The sequence below is a fragment of the Quercus lobata genome, chromosome 9, assembly GCF_001633185.2.
Source record: "Quercus lobata isolate SW786 chromosome 9, ValleyOak3.0 Primary Assembly, whole genome shotgun sequence".
NCBI lineage: Eukaryota > Viridiplantae > Streptophyta > Magnoliopsida > Fagales > Fagaceae > Quercus > Quercus lobata.
The window spans coordinates 7,689,169-7,703,653 of NC_044912.1; the positions used below are offsets into that span (position 1 = coordinate 7,689,169).

The 14,485-nt window shown below is 30.4% G+C and overlaps 1 protein-coding gene across 1 annotated transcript; it reads right to left on the reverse strand.

Moving 5' to 3' along the window:
• Nucleotides 1-8,057: 8,057 nt before the first annotated feature.
• On the reverse strand, nt 8,058-11,892 carry LOC115960585 (oligopeptide transporter 6-like). The gene is made up of 6 exons (XM_031079526.1): nt 11,262-11,892; nt 10,569-10,666; nt 9,897-10,466; nt 9,168-9,426; nt 8,890-9,072; nt 8,058-8,790 (listed from the first exon to the last, which is right to left on the reverse strand). Exons 1-6 carry the CDS (start codon nt 11,736-11,738, stop codon nt 8,179-8,181), a joined length of 2,199 nt encoding a protein of 732 aa, XP_030935386.1. The 5' UTR covers nt 11,739-11,892; the 3' UTR covers nt 8,058-8,178.
• Nucleotides 11,893-14,485: the final 2,593 nt, after the last annotated feature.

Here is a 14,485-nt window from a genome sequence, read left to right on the forward strand (position 1 = left end):
TCTTATATTATTTTGGAGAAATTTTATAAATTTCTTAATTAAATCCAAAGTCCAATCACAGTCTTGTATTCTCTTGGAAATATAATAGTTGGAATTTTTAAGCAGTAATTGTAATTTCTTTTTTTGATTATGTGTTTGAAAGTGGTGTAGTGATATAGAGAAAATATTGGGTAGGAAAAATAAGATGAATGTGAGGGGAAAGAAGGCTGAATTTTAAGAGTTCTTTTAGTTCAAAAAAAAAAAAAAAAAACTGGAGGTGTTTTATTCAGAAAATTGCTAAATTTTAGGGAATAAAAAGATGAATGTGAGAGAGAGAGAGAGAGAGAGAGAGAGAAAAAACTAAATTTTAGGAGTTCTCTTTTTGAATTCAAAATGATAGAAGCTATAAGTGTTGTAAAAAGTATAAATAGATTAATTATTTGTTTGACATTTATGATCATATTTCTAAGAAAAGTTATCATTCATTAATAAGGGTATTTTTTAACCAAATAAAAATTCAGTTCAAAGTTTTTTTTTTTTTTTTTTGGTCTAGTGTCATAATTTTTCATTCATTTCAATTTTTAGATTATGGCACAACCAAAAAAAGAAATAAATAAAGCATTAGAGATGTCATTTAGAGAGATTATACTATTTAGATAAAAAAAAAATTAAAGAAAAAAAATTACACTACTTTTCAAAGTGGACTGAGAAGATTTTTTTTTTAATTTAAATTTTTTCTTTTTTGGATAAGTTTGTTTTGAAAACATAGATTAGTAGGAGTAGGACATTTTAAGTTGAGTTGAAGATATATTTTTACCGGGTTGTTCCTAAATTTGTCTCTGTTAAACATAAGATCTAGGGGTATTTCTGAACAATATAAAAATCCAGTCCAAGGAAGGAAATCATCTTATAGATAGAATAGATTAACCTATCTACTTTTCTCCTCACATATAAGTAAATAAAAAAATTGTGAGTTCCAGTTAGCTCAACTAGTAAAGTCTTTGATGGTTGAATAAGAGATCTGCGGTTCAATCCCTGCCTACTCCAAAAACCGATTGGTGTCTTGGTCTGATGATAAAGAGCTATTATCAGGAGTGAACATCATAGGTTGAAAACTCTCTAAAAAAAAAGGTAAATAAAAAAATGAATTACAAATTATGGTAGTTCACTTCATATGTGAGATGGTAGACTAATTTTAGAATATTATGAAATTATTTTAAATTTTTATCATTCCCCTAACTATTTTTTAATAATATCTAACTATTCCTAGTATGTCCTAATTAATAATTGTTGTGCATCAATTGTAGTAACATTTTACCTCAAAAATTGTGAAATAAAAAACAATTTACTAAAGAATAAAGAATGACTGTTATGTTATTAGACTAAGACATCAATCAATTTTTAATAATATCTAACTATTCGTAGTATGCCCAAAAATTCAAAGATCACATATAATACCATCATTTTGGTCACAATTGTCTTCATAGCAGACTGTAAATGGTAAAGAAAAAATAATAGGTTCATACAGAAGTAATTTGTAATCAATTATAATCATGGTGAGTCCATGCAAAAGTGACTTATAGTCAATCATAGTGTGTAAAATAATTACAACAAAAATTGTGATGTTCATAGTGTGTAAAATAATTACAACAAAAATTGTGATGTTTTATACGATACTGTGTATGCCCAATGGCACAAGCATTGCGCATCGTGATGAAAGCTAAAATGGTCTTGTCATTTTAAAGTTGCAACAATATTATAAAAGAAAAGGCAATTTGGCCAACTTTTCCACTATACTGTTACAAACTACAGTTGCAGCCTTTTGGCTGTAACACTTCGCCTACAAAATGATAAAGAAATCATCAAAAGAAACAATTCGGCGCCCAACATGATTAAAATTATTTTGCCCATAAAAAAATTTTGTTTTGCTCCACTCTACTTAGACCACTCTGTGTTGTTTAATTTTAGAATTTTAATTGCATAATTTTTAAATTATTTAACAAAATAGGTGACTTGTTTAAATAATACACATAAATAATTGGGTAAAATATTATTTTTATCTCTAAAAAATCACAAAAATTCGTTTTTCGTTCTTAAACTTTGTAAAACGTTCTAATATTTGTCATTTTGTCTATATCTGTTAGTTAAGTCTTACATGACCTAATGTAGTACTTAACTTAGACTAATTTTCATTTTATACAAAGTCAGGTACCACATCAACACTCCGTCAAGCCACATAAAACATAAACTAACAGAAATAGACATAGGGATGAAAATCAAAACGGTTTACAAAGTTCAAAGACGAAAAATGAACTTTTTGTGATAGTTTTGGGACAAAAATAAATCTTGCCGTAAATAATTTTATAATTTACTATTGAATTCAAAAAAAAAAATTATAATTTACTATTAGGTAATGGATTGGAAAATTAATGAATACAAATTCTTGGAAAAGATATTGAGCCAAACTTCATCCCTATAAAAAAAGGGTCATCTCTTCCTAAAATTTAGATAAGTTTGGCAAAGAATCTTGAGGAGATAAGGAATGGAATTTGATCGTATTTCCTGTAAAAATTAAAAAAAAAAGAAAAAAAAAAAAAGAGAGAAATCTTATCTTTCTAAAAAAAATTTGTCTCATGTACTGTTTTTCCAAAAAAAGAAAAGAACAGAAAAATGAAGCACCAAAAGATGGTGCAGCTTCCACATGGTCAAAAGACCTTTTATGACTCGAGCCACGAGGATCACCACAAGTCAAGCGGCAACTGCACCAGTTCACCGCCGCCAATATAAGTGACCTACCCACATGGAGTCATTAGCTACCATTTAATGGTTTCACATGGACCCACCACCAACACCCAACTTATTAACCACCATTTATTACTCACATTTTCAAAAGAGAACTACTTTTTTTGATGAACTTTCAAACGAAAAAAAAGAGTACTACTTATCAGAAACTTTCAGCGTGACTTTATTAAAAGGACCCCACATCTAGAAATTAAAACTTTCTTACTAAAACGTCATTACATTTTGAAGAAGTTTGTTATTGGATAAGATGGTGGTGAAGATGTATTTAATGCTTTTTATTAGATCATCATATGTGAATCATGTTAAAAATATATGTCATTTTAGAATTGTTTAATCTTTTGACAAAGTGTACTTTACTTGTAATTAGGTAGATTTAGGATGGGTTTAAGTCTTCAAGAATCATGTTGTTCAAGTCAAGAATTAAAGTTATGCAAATCTGTTTAAAAAACAAGTGAAGAAGTGCTGTATTTTAAAACTCGATAGCGAGCTCGACAGATTACATTTATCAAGATTTAAAATGCAGTTTTAGCTCGATACTCGACAGTTGCTCGATAGATAACCTATCTATCGAGATTTACGAAAATCAATTTTTTAGATCTGATTTCATGCATATCCATGTGTATGCGTTTAGGCTTTCTTTTCTCACAATCCTAAACATATATAAGAACTATTTTAAGGGTCGTCATAAAGTTGTTGCACTTCTTGTTGCAAGCATATTGTGACCGAAAACAATTTTCCCTAATTCATCTTTCTCTTGAAGAAGCTGCCGCGTTTATACACCGTAGGGTTTTGTAATCAAGGAGTTTCATGGTCTTCATCATGTGAATGAACTGAAAAACTTTGCAGCCTATATCCTTCTCAAGTTAGTGTGTTAGTCATGTACTTGGATCCATGCATCGATTGGTTAGTCACGTACTGGGAGCCGTGCATTGAAAATATGAGATTGTCACTACAGAACAAGTCCATTTGAGTATTGGAATAAGGGTTCAACTGTAGGTTGGTATAAGGTACTAGGATTCTTTTACTTGTAACCGCTTGTTGTGATAATAGTGAATTCTTAGAAGTTGTGACCTTAAAATCACCCGATGGGGTTTTTGCCTTAGAGGTTTTTCCCATTCAAAAACAAATCACTGTATCAACTTTATTTTCCGCTGCATTTAACTTAGTTGGTGATTTGTTTGTACTACCACGCGTATTGCATGTTAATTAACTTAATTAATTCACTTGGCTAATTAATTGGTTAATTTATCACAATGGGTCAATACATTCTTGACCTATCACTTTTAAATAATATTTTTATATATTCTTTGAAATGAGTAGTTTTTTTGGTGTTCCTAGAATACGGAGAATGATACTTCATCATCTCACATTTATGTGGAATTTATTTATGAAATTTATAGTGTGGTCCACCATGAATGTGAGAGAGAAAAACATCATTTTTTGGTGCTCCAAGAATACTTAAGACTAAGAGTTTTTTTACTATCGCACACCCTTGGTGCGATAGTCACTACACAAGTATAAGTGCTTGTGGAGTGTAAGAGGCAAGGGCCAGGGTTCAAGTCTCCAGGAGGGAGTTTCACACACATATACACTTAGATTAGGTTAAAGTAGAATTCTATCTTGTATAAAAAAATAAATAAATAAAAAAAGACTAAGTGTTTTTCCTTTAAAAAGTTCATGTTAAAGAGTGGCCTTAGAGCAATTGTTAATAAAAAATTTATAAAAAAAAAAAAAAAATTATGCCACTTTTATGGAAAATTGGAAAACCATCAAGGTATGTTTGGTAACTGTTTTTTCCCCTTATTTTCTGTTTCCAAAAACAATTTTCTATTTTTGAGACTAAAAAACTTCTTTAGCAACCCAAAATGAACAGAAAACAAAAATCGTTCTCAAAACTCAATTTATGAAGGAAACTGAAAACATGCAAAATGCTGTTTTCACTTCAGTTTCTAATTTTTAAAAGTCAATGAAACACACATTTAATTTAATAAATCTGTCTCATTTAATGAGTTAGCATTAGAGTTCAAATCCTAATAACAACATATTTTAGTATTTTCTTTTTTTTCTTCAAAAAGCTATCTTTTTAATTTCAACTAACTAAACATGTTTTTTATTTTAAAAATACAAGAAAACTATTTTTTCTTTATATTCCCAAAAAAGGTTTTTGAAAATAGAAAACAAAAACTATTACCAAACATAACCTTCTTTTTTTTTTTTTTTCTTTTTTCATAAAAACTTTCCTAAATTGATTCATTAACAAATGTCATTAGGGCATTCATTAATTTTTCATTTTTAAAAAATAATAAAGTTAAATTATACACATATATCCAAAAAAAGACATACAACCACAATGACTTTGTAAGCATTTATCAATCTTTAACTTGTGCGCTAGGGGCACTCGTTAACAAATGTCCAATTTTGAATACATTATATTTCATACTTTATATTAAAAAAAATGTATAATATATGAAATCTTAAACCAAAAAACAAAAACAAAAAGTCAAGACTTTTGCTTTGCAACCTTGATGAAGGAGGCAAGTATTTGATTATGAACATGAACAAATAGAGTTTACTATCGATTTTCCCTTAAAAAAGAGTTTTATTTTGTTGTATTATTCTAATAAATTGGTGTTAGAATTTCAAAATATTAATCTACTAAAAAAAGAAGAACTAACGTATTAGTTTCTAATTCAAGAAAAAACTCAAAGTACAATATTCATACATACATATATACATACATACATATGTATGCATGTATGTATGTCTCAGTACATTAGTTTTTTTTTTTTTTTAAGCCATAAATTTTTAATTCCAAGGTAAGAGATATATATATATATATATATATATCTCTGTGTGTGTGTGTGTGTGTTATATGTCTACAAGATTATCTTATATGAAAACTTTACATCTTTCTAAACTCTACATAATATACACAAGTTTAATAATTTTTTTATAGACATGTATTACATATATTCAAGATTTGTTTTTCCAAATGTCAAATACAAAGACAATTTGAATAGAAGCCAATATAGAATTCAAAATAGTGAATAAAACCTATCAATTGGCTAAAATAAATTAAAGGAAAGAAAATAAAATCATAAACTATAAGATAAATAAATAGAAATTAAAGAAGAGAGGAAGAATTTTATACCTCTCACCAAAAAAAAAAAAAAATCTTTGGTGACTAGCCTGTTTATTTTTCTTTGAACAATGTTACCAATATCATTTTAATTTTGGCCTCTTTTAAAGGGTATTGGTAATCAAAGATAGATATTGAAGAGAGCTTAAACTAATGTGAGAAGAGTAAATCACCAAATGATGATGATAAATGATGAGAGATTTTTTGGGTGGCTAGTGAGGAAAATGAAGTTAAAAAAAGCTGTATAAATTAAGCCTTTTTCACTGTTTGAATAGCATGAGAGAAAAGAAAATAAGCCAAATTTAATGAAAAATCTATCATTTAGGCTCACATTCTCTCAATCCAAAATTCCATCCTCACAATCTAAACATAAGGTAAAGTTAGTCGACACAAAAGTTATGTATACAGTATTCATATCTTTCTAAATTTGATCATCCGTTAATTATAGATGCCTTTTTTTAGCTATGATGTTTATTGAATGGGACACACATTAACCATTTATTTTGAGAAAGTTTTTATAGAGAATTAAAAAAGTTGTCAAAATAGTTAATTATTTTTTCATTTTTTTAAAATATTTCCAAAATGGTTTACTGTACATGTACACATCAGTAAATGAAGCAACTGAAAATGGAAAATTAGAAGTCTTATCAAACTAGCAAGACCGGCAACTTTTCTGTCACGACGTTGTATTCTATTCACGATGGTCTTCATACAAACAGTGTTGTAGTTTTGGACTTTTTGACTATGGATACTTGTTTCTCAAACCAGCTATTAGTCTATGACTACAAAAAGTCTAGAGTAGAGACGAAATCTAGGAAAATCTCTATCTAGAATGGCCAAGTCTCTTTGTATATGGATAATTGGATGTTAATTATTATTCAGTAAAAAAAAAAAAAGGATGTTAATTATTAAGTCTCACAACAATATTAATATATTATGAACTCCAAGCATCCCTAATTTCACAATCGAATCTTCAATTTACTAAAGTTATAGATTTTTTTTTTTTTTTTTTTTTACAAGATAGAATTTCTACTCTAGCCTAATCTAAGTGTACATGTGTGTAAAACTCCCTTCTAGAGACTTGAATCCCGACCCTTACCCCCACACCCTTCAAGCACTTATACTTGTGGAGTGACCACTGCACCAAGGGTACGCGATGGTAAAGTTATAGATTATTAAGTGATTAGAAAAGTGATGTACCCATGTTAAAACTAGTGGGCTAAAAGTATCTACCACACACTTACAATCGGTCATATCAGCATATTATAAAATTGAATGTCTTCCTAAATTTATTCTAAGCTAGTCAAACAATAAAAAATTTGAAGTAAAGATGAATTTGAGAAAATTTTTAAAATTCAAGGTTTATTGACACATTTAGTGCGTGTTTGGTTCCAAATTAAAAAGCCAGCTTATTTTACTATTCAGCTTATTTTTGTTACTATTCATAGGCCCCATTGCACTTTTTGGTACTATTCATGGGTCTTACAGTATTATTTTAGCTAACTTTTAGCTTTGTCTACGGTACTTTCAGCAAAAAATTTCAGTTTCAACAAAATAAACGAATCTCAAACAGACCCTTAATGCGCAATTTTTGTCCCATGTTTCAAAATGGTTCTCACCCATGTTGTTAAGTTTAGTACACAATTTCATTTTAGTCATTATATATTAGAGTTTGTATCAAAAATATCCATGTTGTTAACACACACACTCTCTCTCTCAATAGACATAAAAGAAGTAAACAAAGAATTTGAATAACCAATCCCTTCCCTACGTTGTTGTTATCAAAGATTCAAAATGCATGGGATTTCGTTGAATAATCTCGACTTAAAATCAAAACAAGAATTAATAATAGGGACCTTTTTAGCACAAACTTCAAATATAAGGACTAAATTGAAACATTCTAAAGGATAGAGATCATTTTGAAATATGTGGCAAAGGTTACAATTGAACTTAGTCACTTCAATTGTAAAATTAATTTGTGAGGTTTAATTTCGGATAATTTAATCATTCGTTTTATCAAAATGAGTCAATATGATCCATCCATCCAAATGTGTCTGCATAAAAAACTATTTGATAATAACCTTGAAAATCAATTGGACAGTGACAATGAAAAAGAATGGTATCACTACCTTGAAAAGCAAAAATATCTATCATATATCCAAACCAAAAACAAACATTAAAAGAGTATATATCTTTGAAACCCATAATTATTTACAAGAATTGGTTCAATAAAACTGAAGTCAGTCAATGATATGATTTCAAGAAAAAATTGGGCAACCATCAACAGCAATCCCCTTTGCAGTTGGGCAAGAAGCTAAGGGGCAACCTTCCCCATTATTTCCCCACCATTGAATTTGCGTGGCACCCAAGGCAAGGAACAACAACACAGTCATGAAAGCAGTTCCAGCATCAAGACCACCAGAGAGGACATAATTGTAACGCTTCCACATATCTGGTTTGTATTTGAACACCACATATCCAGAGAGAAACCCAACAATGATCCAACTAGTGAAGCTTACCGCGCTAGCTGGGGGCATCATTGATGTGGCACCCAACAGCACAGGCATGTGAATCAATCGGATCCAATTTTGCTTTGGGAATGCCTTGTGTGCAAGCCAAACTAAGAGAGGTGCAATTGCTCCACCAAGAAAGAACCAATTGATATTTCCATATTCGCCAAGGTCTCCAAAGATTCTACGAGGTCCAACAAGTCCCCAAATGACAGATGCATCAAAGAAGACATGGTCCATTGGACAAGTCCAGGGGCTATCCTTAGGCAACATGGAGGTGTCACAGAGGTGAGGAATGGTTTCCATCAGCCACCATGCAGTTCCTGTGTATACTATTACTGCTAAGATTGTCCCTACTACCTGGAAATGCCACCAAATTTAGTTATGGAATGTTGTTATTACTCCTACAATGTGCTTATATATATAATGAATTTGCAAAACTAAGAAAACAAAACTGACCTGTGCCATAAACATTGATCTTGGTGGAATTTTCATGTAATGGCCAAGCTTAAAGTCTTCCAAAAAGGTTAGACCTTGAGTCATGCTGATGTATCCATACACCTTGAAGCACATGTTAGCAACGGGGCGTTCTGGATACATGTACCCAATAACGTATTCTGTTATAATGTTCAAACCTGGTGTCTGTTTACCAAAGATTAAAATTCAATAGATTTTTTATATAAAAAAAAAGTAAAAAAAAAAAAGCTAAAATCGTCAAAAAAGTTTAATATATCTACCTGGTTTGTGGTAGCACTGATAATACCAATTGGGAGAGTGAAGAAAACGGCAATGGCACAAGCTAGAAGTACACCCCACCAAGGCAATTGAAGTGACTCGTTGTAATACTCGCATGCAAACATTATAAGACCAATGTTAACGACAAGGATGACAAGAAACCACCACATGGGAACTTTTTTATACTTCTTCATAAGCTTGGTATGTATATCAATTTTTGTTTTCCCTCCAAAGGCGCTTTTGCTTTGCTTCCATAGGTCTCTGTATGTGAGAAGTGAAAATGAACTTAGCTTCCAGAAAACTCTTACCAGAACTTATATTGTCAAAAACTGGCATTTTGCACGAAATAGAATTTATTTTACAGAGACTAATGATATCAAGAGGAATTTAAAGAAGGGAAATCCTGTGAGTTGAAAATAGCAAAACATCTGTAGTAGCAGGATGATTAACAAAAGTTGGAACAACAATTAATTTACCATTAACGAAAACTTGCTGCAGTCAAAATTTAAGAAGAAAAAAAAGATCAGAGAACAAGCAGAAATGAACCCTTTTTTCCTTAGTTAAAGAAGCATAAGAAATTTAAGAATGAAAAAGAAGTGTATTCTGTTGCTAAAACGGGTGATACTTTTTGTGCATTATCTGTTTTGGCTTTTTACTCATTAACACACTTAGCAATTCCTAAAAGGACTGTGAAGTTCCGTCATTCATGTAATGCTTTAAGTAATGCTTACCTTCCACTGAAAAGGAGAACATGCACAAGAGTAGCACCAAGTGTAGCAAATCCAAGTCCGTATGTCATTGCAAAAAATGTGCTTAGATGAACAGGCCCCATCTGTCCATACGTAGCACGATCAAGATGAAAATGGGAATTAATGATGCTCAAAATGTCATATTCTGAACCATTAGTTGTGTAAAGGCCGTTAGAATATATTGGGAAGGTCTTGGCATTGTAGACATTGAACCAGTATGTGATGGGTGTCATCACATACATTATAAGGAAGAATCCCACAGCAACATTGGCAGTGGCGAACCATGGACTAGCTAGTGGACTACCAAGGTATGAGGAAATTGTAGCCCAATCAATACCGAAGGAACCAATTCCAAGGCCTTGTAAGCCAGAACCCAATTGATGGACAAGAACAGACTTAGGAGCAATCCAGCAAACCCAAGAGAAAGATGTTATCATGACGAAAAAATAGACTGGAAAGACACAGTAAGCAAAGCTACAGATCAAGACTATGAGAAAGAATTGGGTACGTGTCATGCCGCCTTTAGGCCGTTTTTCCTTCTCATGTAGAGCCCTGTAATGGTGATATTACATCCATCAAGATACAGCAATTTTATGAATATGAATGTACCTATTCATTGATTATGATTACCAAATATTACAAAGGTACAATTACCTGAACAATGCAACCTGAACAAGGTTAGATGGCCACCACATTTCCCCTGGCTCTACCAGATATTTTCTGAAAAGACCCGCCCAACCGAACCCTAACACCTACAGTTTAAACAAGAGAGCTACAACATTAGACTTAAAATGTATGAAGGATTTGAAATTTTCAAATTAACATTTTAATAGCCATTATCACAATAAAATCAAATTTACATAAATAACATTTTTATTTTAACATTTGCATTAGATATCTGGAAAGTGAGTTGATAGCAAACAATTTATGGACAGATATTGCAACTTAAAATCACAGGAACAAAATTCTTCAACCCAAAGGATCCCATGTTTATTTTACTTTTTCATCATACCGAGTAGCCTACAATTACCCTCAAAATCAATAATAGCTAAAATATTACATGATAGAGTTTCCAAGATTCTCTTCCTGACAAATTATTGAGTGCCAAATTATATTATTGTTCCAGATCTATTCTTTTAAATTTTCAAATTAGGCTGGAAGCATGTGTTAAAATTCCTACTTTAATTCTAATGTCCCAGAAAGCATAAAACATTTCAACAGTCAAATATTCCACTATCCAGCATGTAAATCATCAAATAACCATTAAAAATCCTTCCTTTAACTCTTTGAAATTAAAAAACAAAAACAGAAAAAACAAAATCAAATTTAGAAATAAAGGAATAAAACCTGTGTTGTTAACATAACAATGAAGGCTGGAAGAAATGTGAGGCTCCTCTTGTAATAGAGCCTAACTGCAGACAATATATGAGCAGCATAAACTGAGCCAGCACCCGAGTTTGCAAAGATTGTGATCAAAACATGTTCCTTGATGTTAAAAGGCCCTGGATTCATAGTAAACTCAAACCGTGTACCCTTAAAGAAAGCATCTTTTGGCAACACCTTGGCCATGAAGTGTCCAATGGGTACCACAGCAATCTGGGCAGATATTGAACTCACTGACAATGGCATTTTTCTATACCAAAAGAACTGGTTCACAAAAGACAGTATGACACATGCAGCAACACCCAGAACCCACATCCTGAATGTCACTGCTGGCATAGTAGGATCATCAGTTTTGGGCACTGTTAAGTCCACTTGTTTTATGGGGCACTCTTCCTTGACCTCCGAGGAATAATCCTCGATCCCATCAAACACCTCACCCATGATTATATGGAGCAAAACTTCAATGCATGTGTGATTACTGATTTTTAGAGTAAACAGCACAAATAACTGAGAAGAATGTGATGTATCAAATAGCAATGGACTAAGTGCATGTAGGCCTAGAGTCAATATATAAGGAGAGATTCATAAGTGCATCTCTAGCAGTCTCTTTAAATTTTTGTCCAAATAATTTTTTGTATTATTTGGACCGTAAACAATAACATTTACTTTTCTATTATTTATTTTTTCAAATACACATTCCAACACTCTTTATCCTTCCTCAATTTCATTTAAATATTATTTTTTCATTCATTCTTTATTTATTTTTTAATCTTCGTTTACTCTTACTCTATGACTTGCTGAGACTCTGTGCATGTGACCGTATTTAGTCAGATCGGTTTCTCCGTAAAATTTTTTTCTTTGTTCAGATTTTTAGCTTTGTTGTTCTAATTTAATTGGTTTTATGAGAATAAGATTGTGGTGTGTTTTGATTGAGAAGAGGAGGAGAGATATCTTTGCCTTCAAAATTTTTTCTGGGATAAAAAATCCTTGATTCTGATCTCAATAAGAGAATGCATGCATTACAAAAATTAGAAAGATTTTGATTTTTTTTTTTTTCTCGTTTTCTCAATTTGTGAGTAAAATTGTCTTTGGTTTTTCTTTCTTCAAGGCTCTGAGAGAGAGAGCTGCCTTGTTCTCTGATGAGAAGTGAGAGAGTGAAGAAACAAAGAGAAGAGAAAAGAGAAAGGGAAAGGGGTGAGAGAGAAAGATTCATTCTTATATTCAGCCGGATATTTTTTTTTAATAGGGAAAAACGGTTTGGTTTAGAGTTGCTACAATGCTCACCAGCTCAAGGGAGCTACTGTAGCTACTCTAAACAAAAAAAAAAAAAAAATTTGGAGTCGGAGAGGCATTTTTTTTTTTTTTTTTTTTTTTTTTGGCTCTCCAATATTAGCTTTAAAGGGCCTGAGATGCTCTGAGGAGAGAGCTGTACTTGTAGTTAATGTGAAAGAGTCAGTTTCAAAATAGAATTTGAATCCGAATCCTAACAAACATTGAATCCTTTTCTTTTCTTTTTTTTCTTTTTGTGTTTTAGATAAAAACAAACACAGAAATCCAAATTACCCCTATATATATATATATATATATATTATTATATATATAAAAGTGAAGACCTCGTGTTGGAGAGCATGGAATTGTGTCAAGTGGTGCATTCTTTGAAGTTCTTTTTATTTAGGCTTCTACTTCAAAGAATTTGCATTTATATCAAATTATTAGTTCATTGAATCAGCTAATAGAGTAAATGCATATACTAATCTATATATATATATATATATATATACAAAAGCCTCTGAAACTCTCACAATTTTTCACGTTAACATAATATTTAAATAAAATTATTTTTGTTTAGTCCAAACTTAGCAAAGAGTGAAACCCTATCTCTTTAACAAGTCCAACTTAAATTCAAACTCATCATTTTTTTTAAACACAATTATTTTTGTTCAATTAAACTTAACAATGACTGAAACTCTATCTCTCTAACAAGTCCAACTTAAACTCAAACTCAAATGTTGAGAATTTATCTTCAAATTTGCGAGGTTAATCATGAACACTATAAAAGTAATGAAAACCCCAATATATATATAAATATATATATATATATATATATACTTTTTTTTTTAAGCCGAGTAGAGATATGAGTTTTTCTTATGTTATTTTCTTCTCCTCTATTTTGTTAAAAAAAAAAATTATTTTATAGTTTTTCATGTATTTTTTAAAAAGTAATTTTGGTACATGAACTACCAAGCTCTCTTTAGCCCTTTTTTACAAGATAAAAAAGCTTGCAATAATTGAAATTATTCTTTTGAATGTAACTCATCTTTCTTTTATATTTCTCTATTATTTAGTCATATATATTTTGTTTTGTTTCAATAATTTTTAAGAAGTGAATCATCTGATTCTTTAACATTTTTTGGTCTTCCAAAAGTTTTAATATCTGAAGTTTTGAGTTATTTTTTTGCAATATCTAAAATTGTCTAACAAATTTTTTGTAAGCCATTGCACGTTCAAGCAATGGCTTCTTCATCAAATTGTGACACAAATTGAAGCCATATAAGAGCAAATCATACAATGGTGTAATTTCTTAATCAACTTAAGATTTTATAAAATTATTTTAATTTACCTCACAAATAGGTATCTATAGTTGTGCATTAATTATTTATATTAAATGAATTTATAAGATTATTTTCATAAACTTTATTTAAGAAATAATTTTTAGTTGAAATAATAATATTAGATTTACAATATGACATTATTCTTCATGTTTAGTTGCTTTGAAAAAAATTGACGCAAAAAAAAAAATTAAATATTTGTGAATTCACTAAAAATTAATCTTAAATCGTTAAATTTCCTAATTCCTTTCAGTGACATGTGATATATGTGTGTGTGTGTGTGTGTGTGTGTGTGTGTGTATGTATGTATGTGGAACTAACATTGTGTTATTTATTTTATGTAATTAGAAAGATAACTAATAGAATGAATATGTTTATTTTGTTATATTAATTATTTTAAGCATAATGAATTTAATATCATTTTTCTAAGATTTATATGAGAAACAATTTTTTTTTTTTTTATGTGAGGAACAATTGATTTGAAATATGGTATTCTTACTAAAATTTTAGTTGTCTTTGCAACTATTGAAACAATGTCCAACAAAAAGGGAAAAAAATAAATAACTTTACTAACACAAA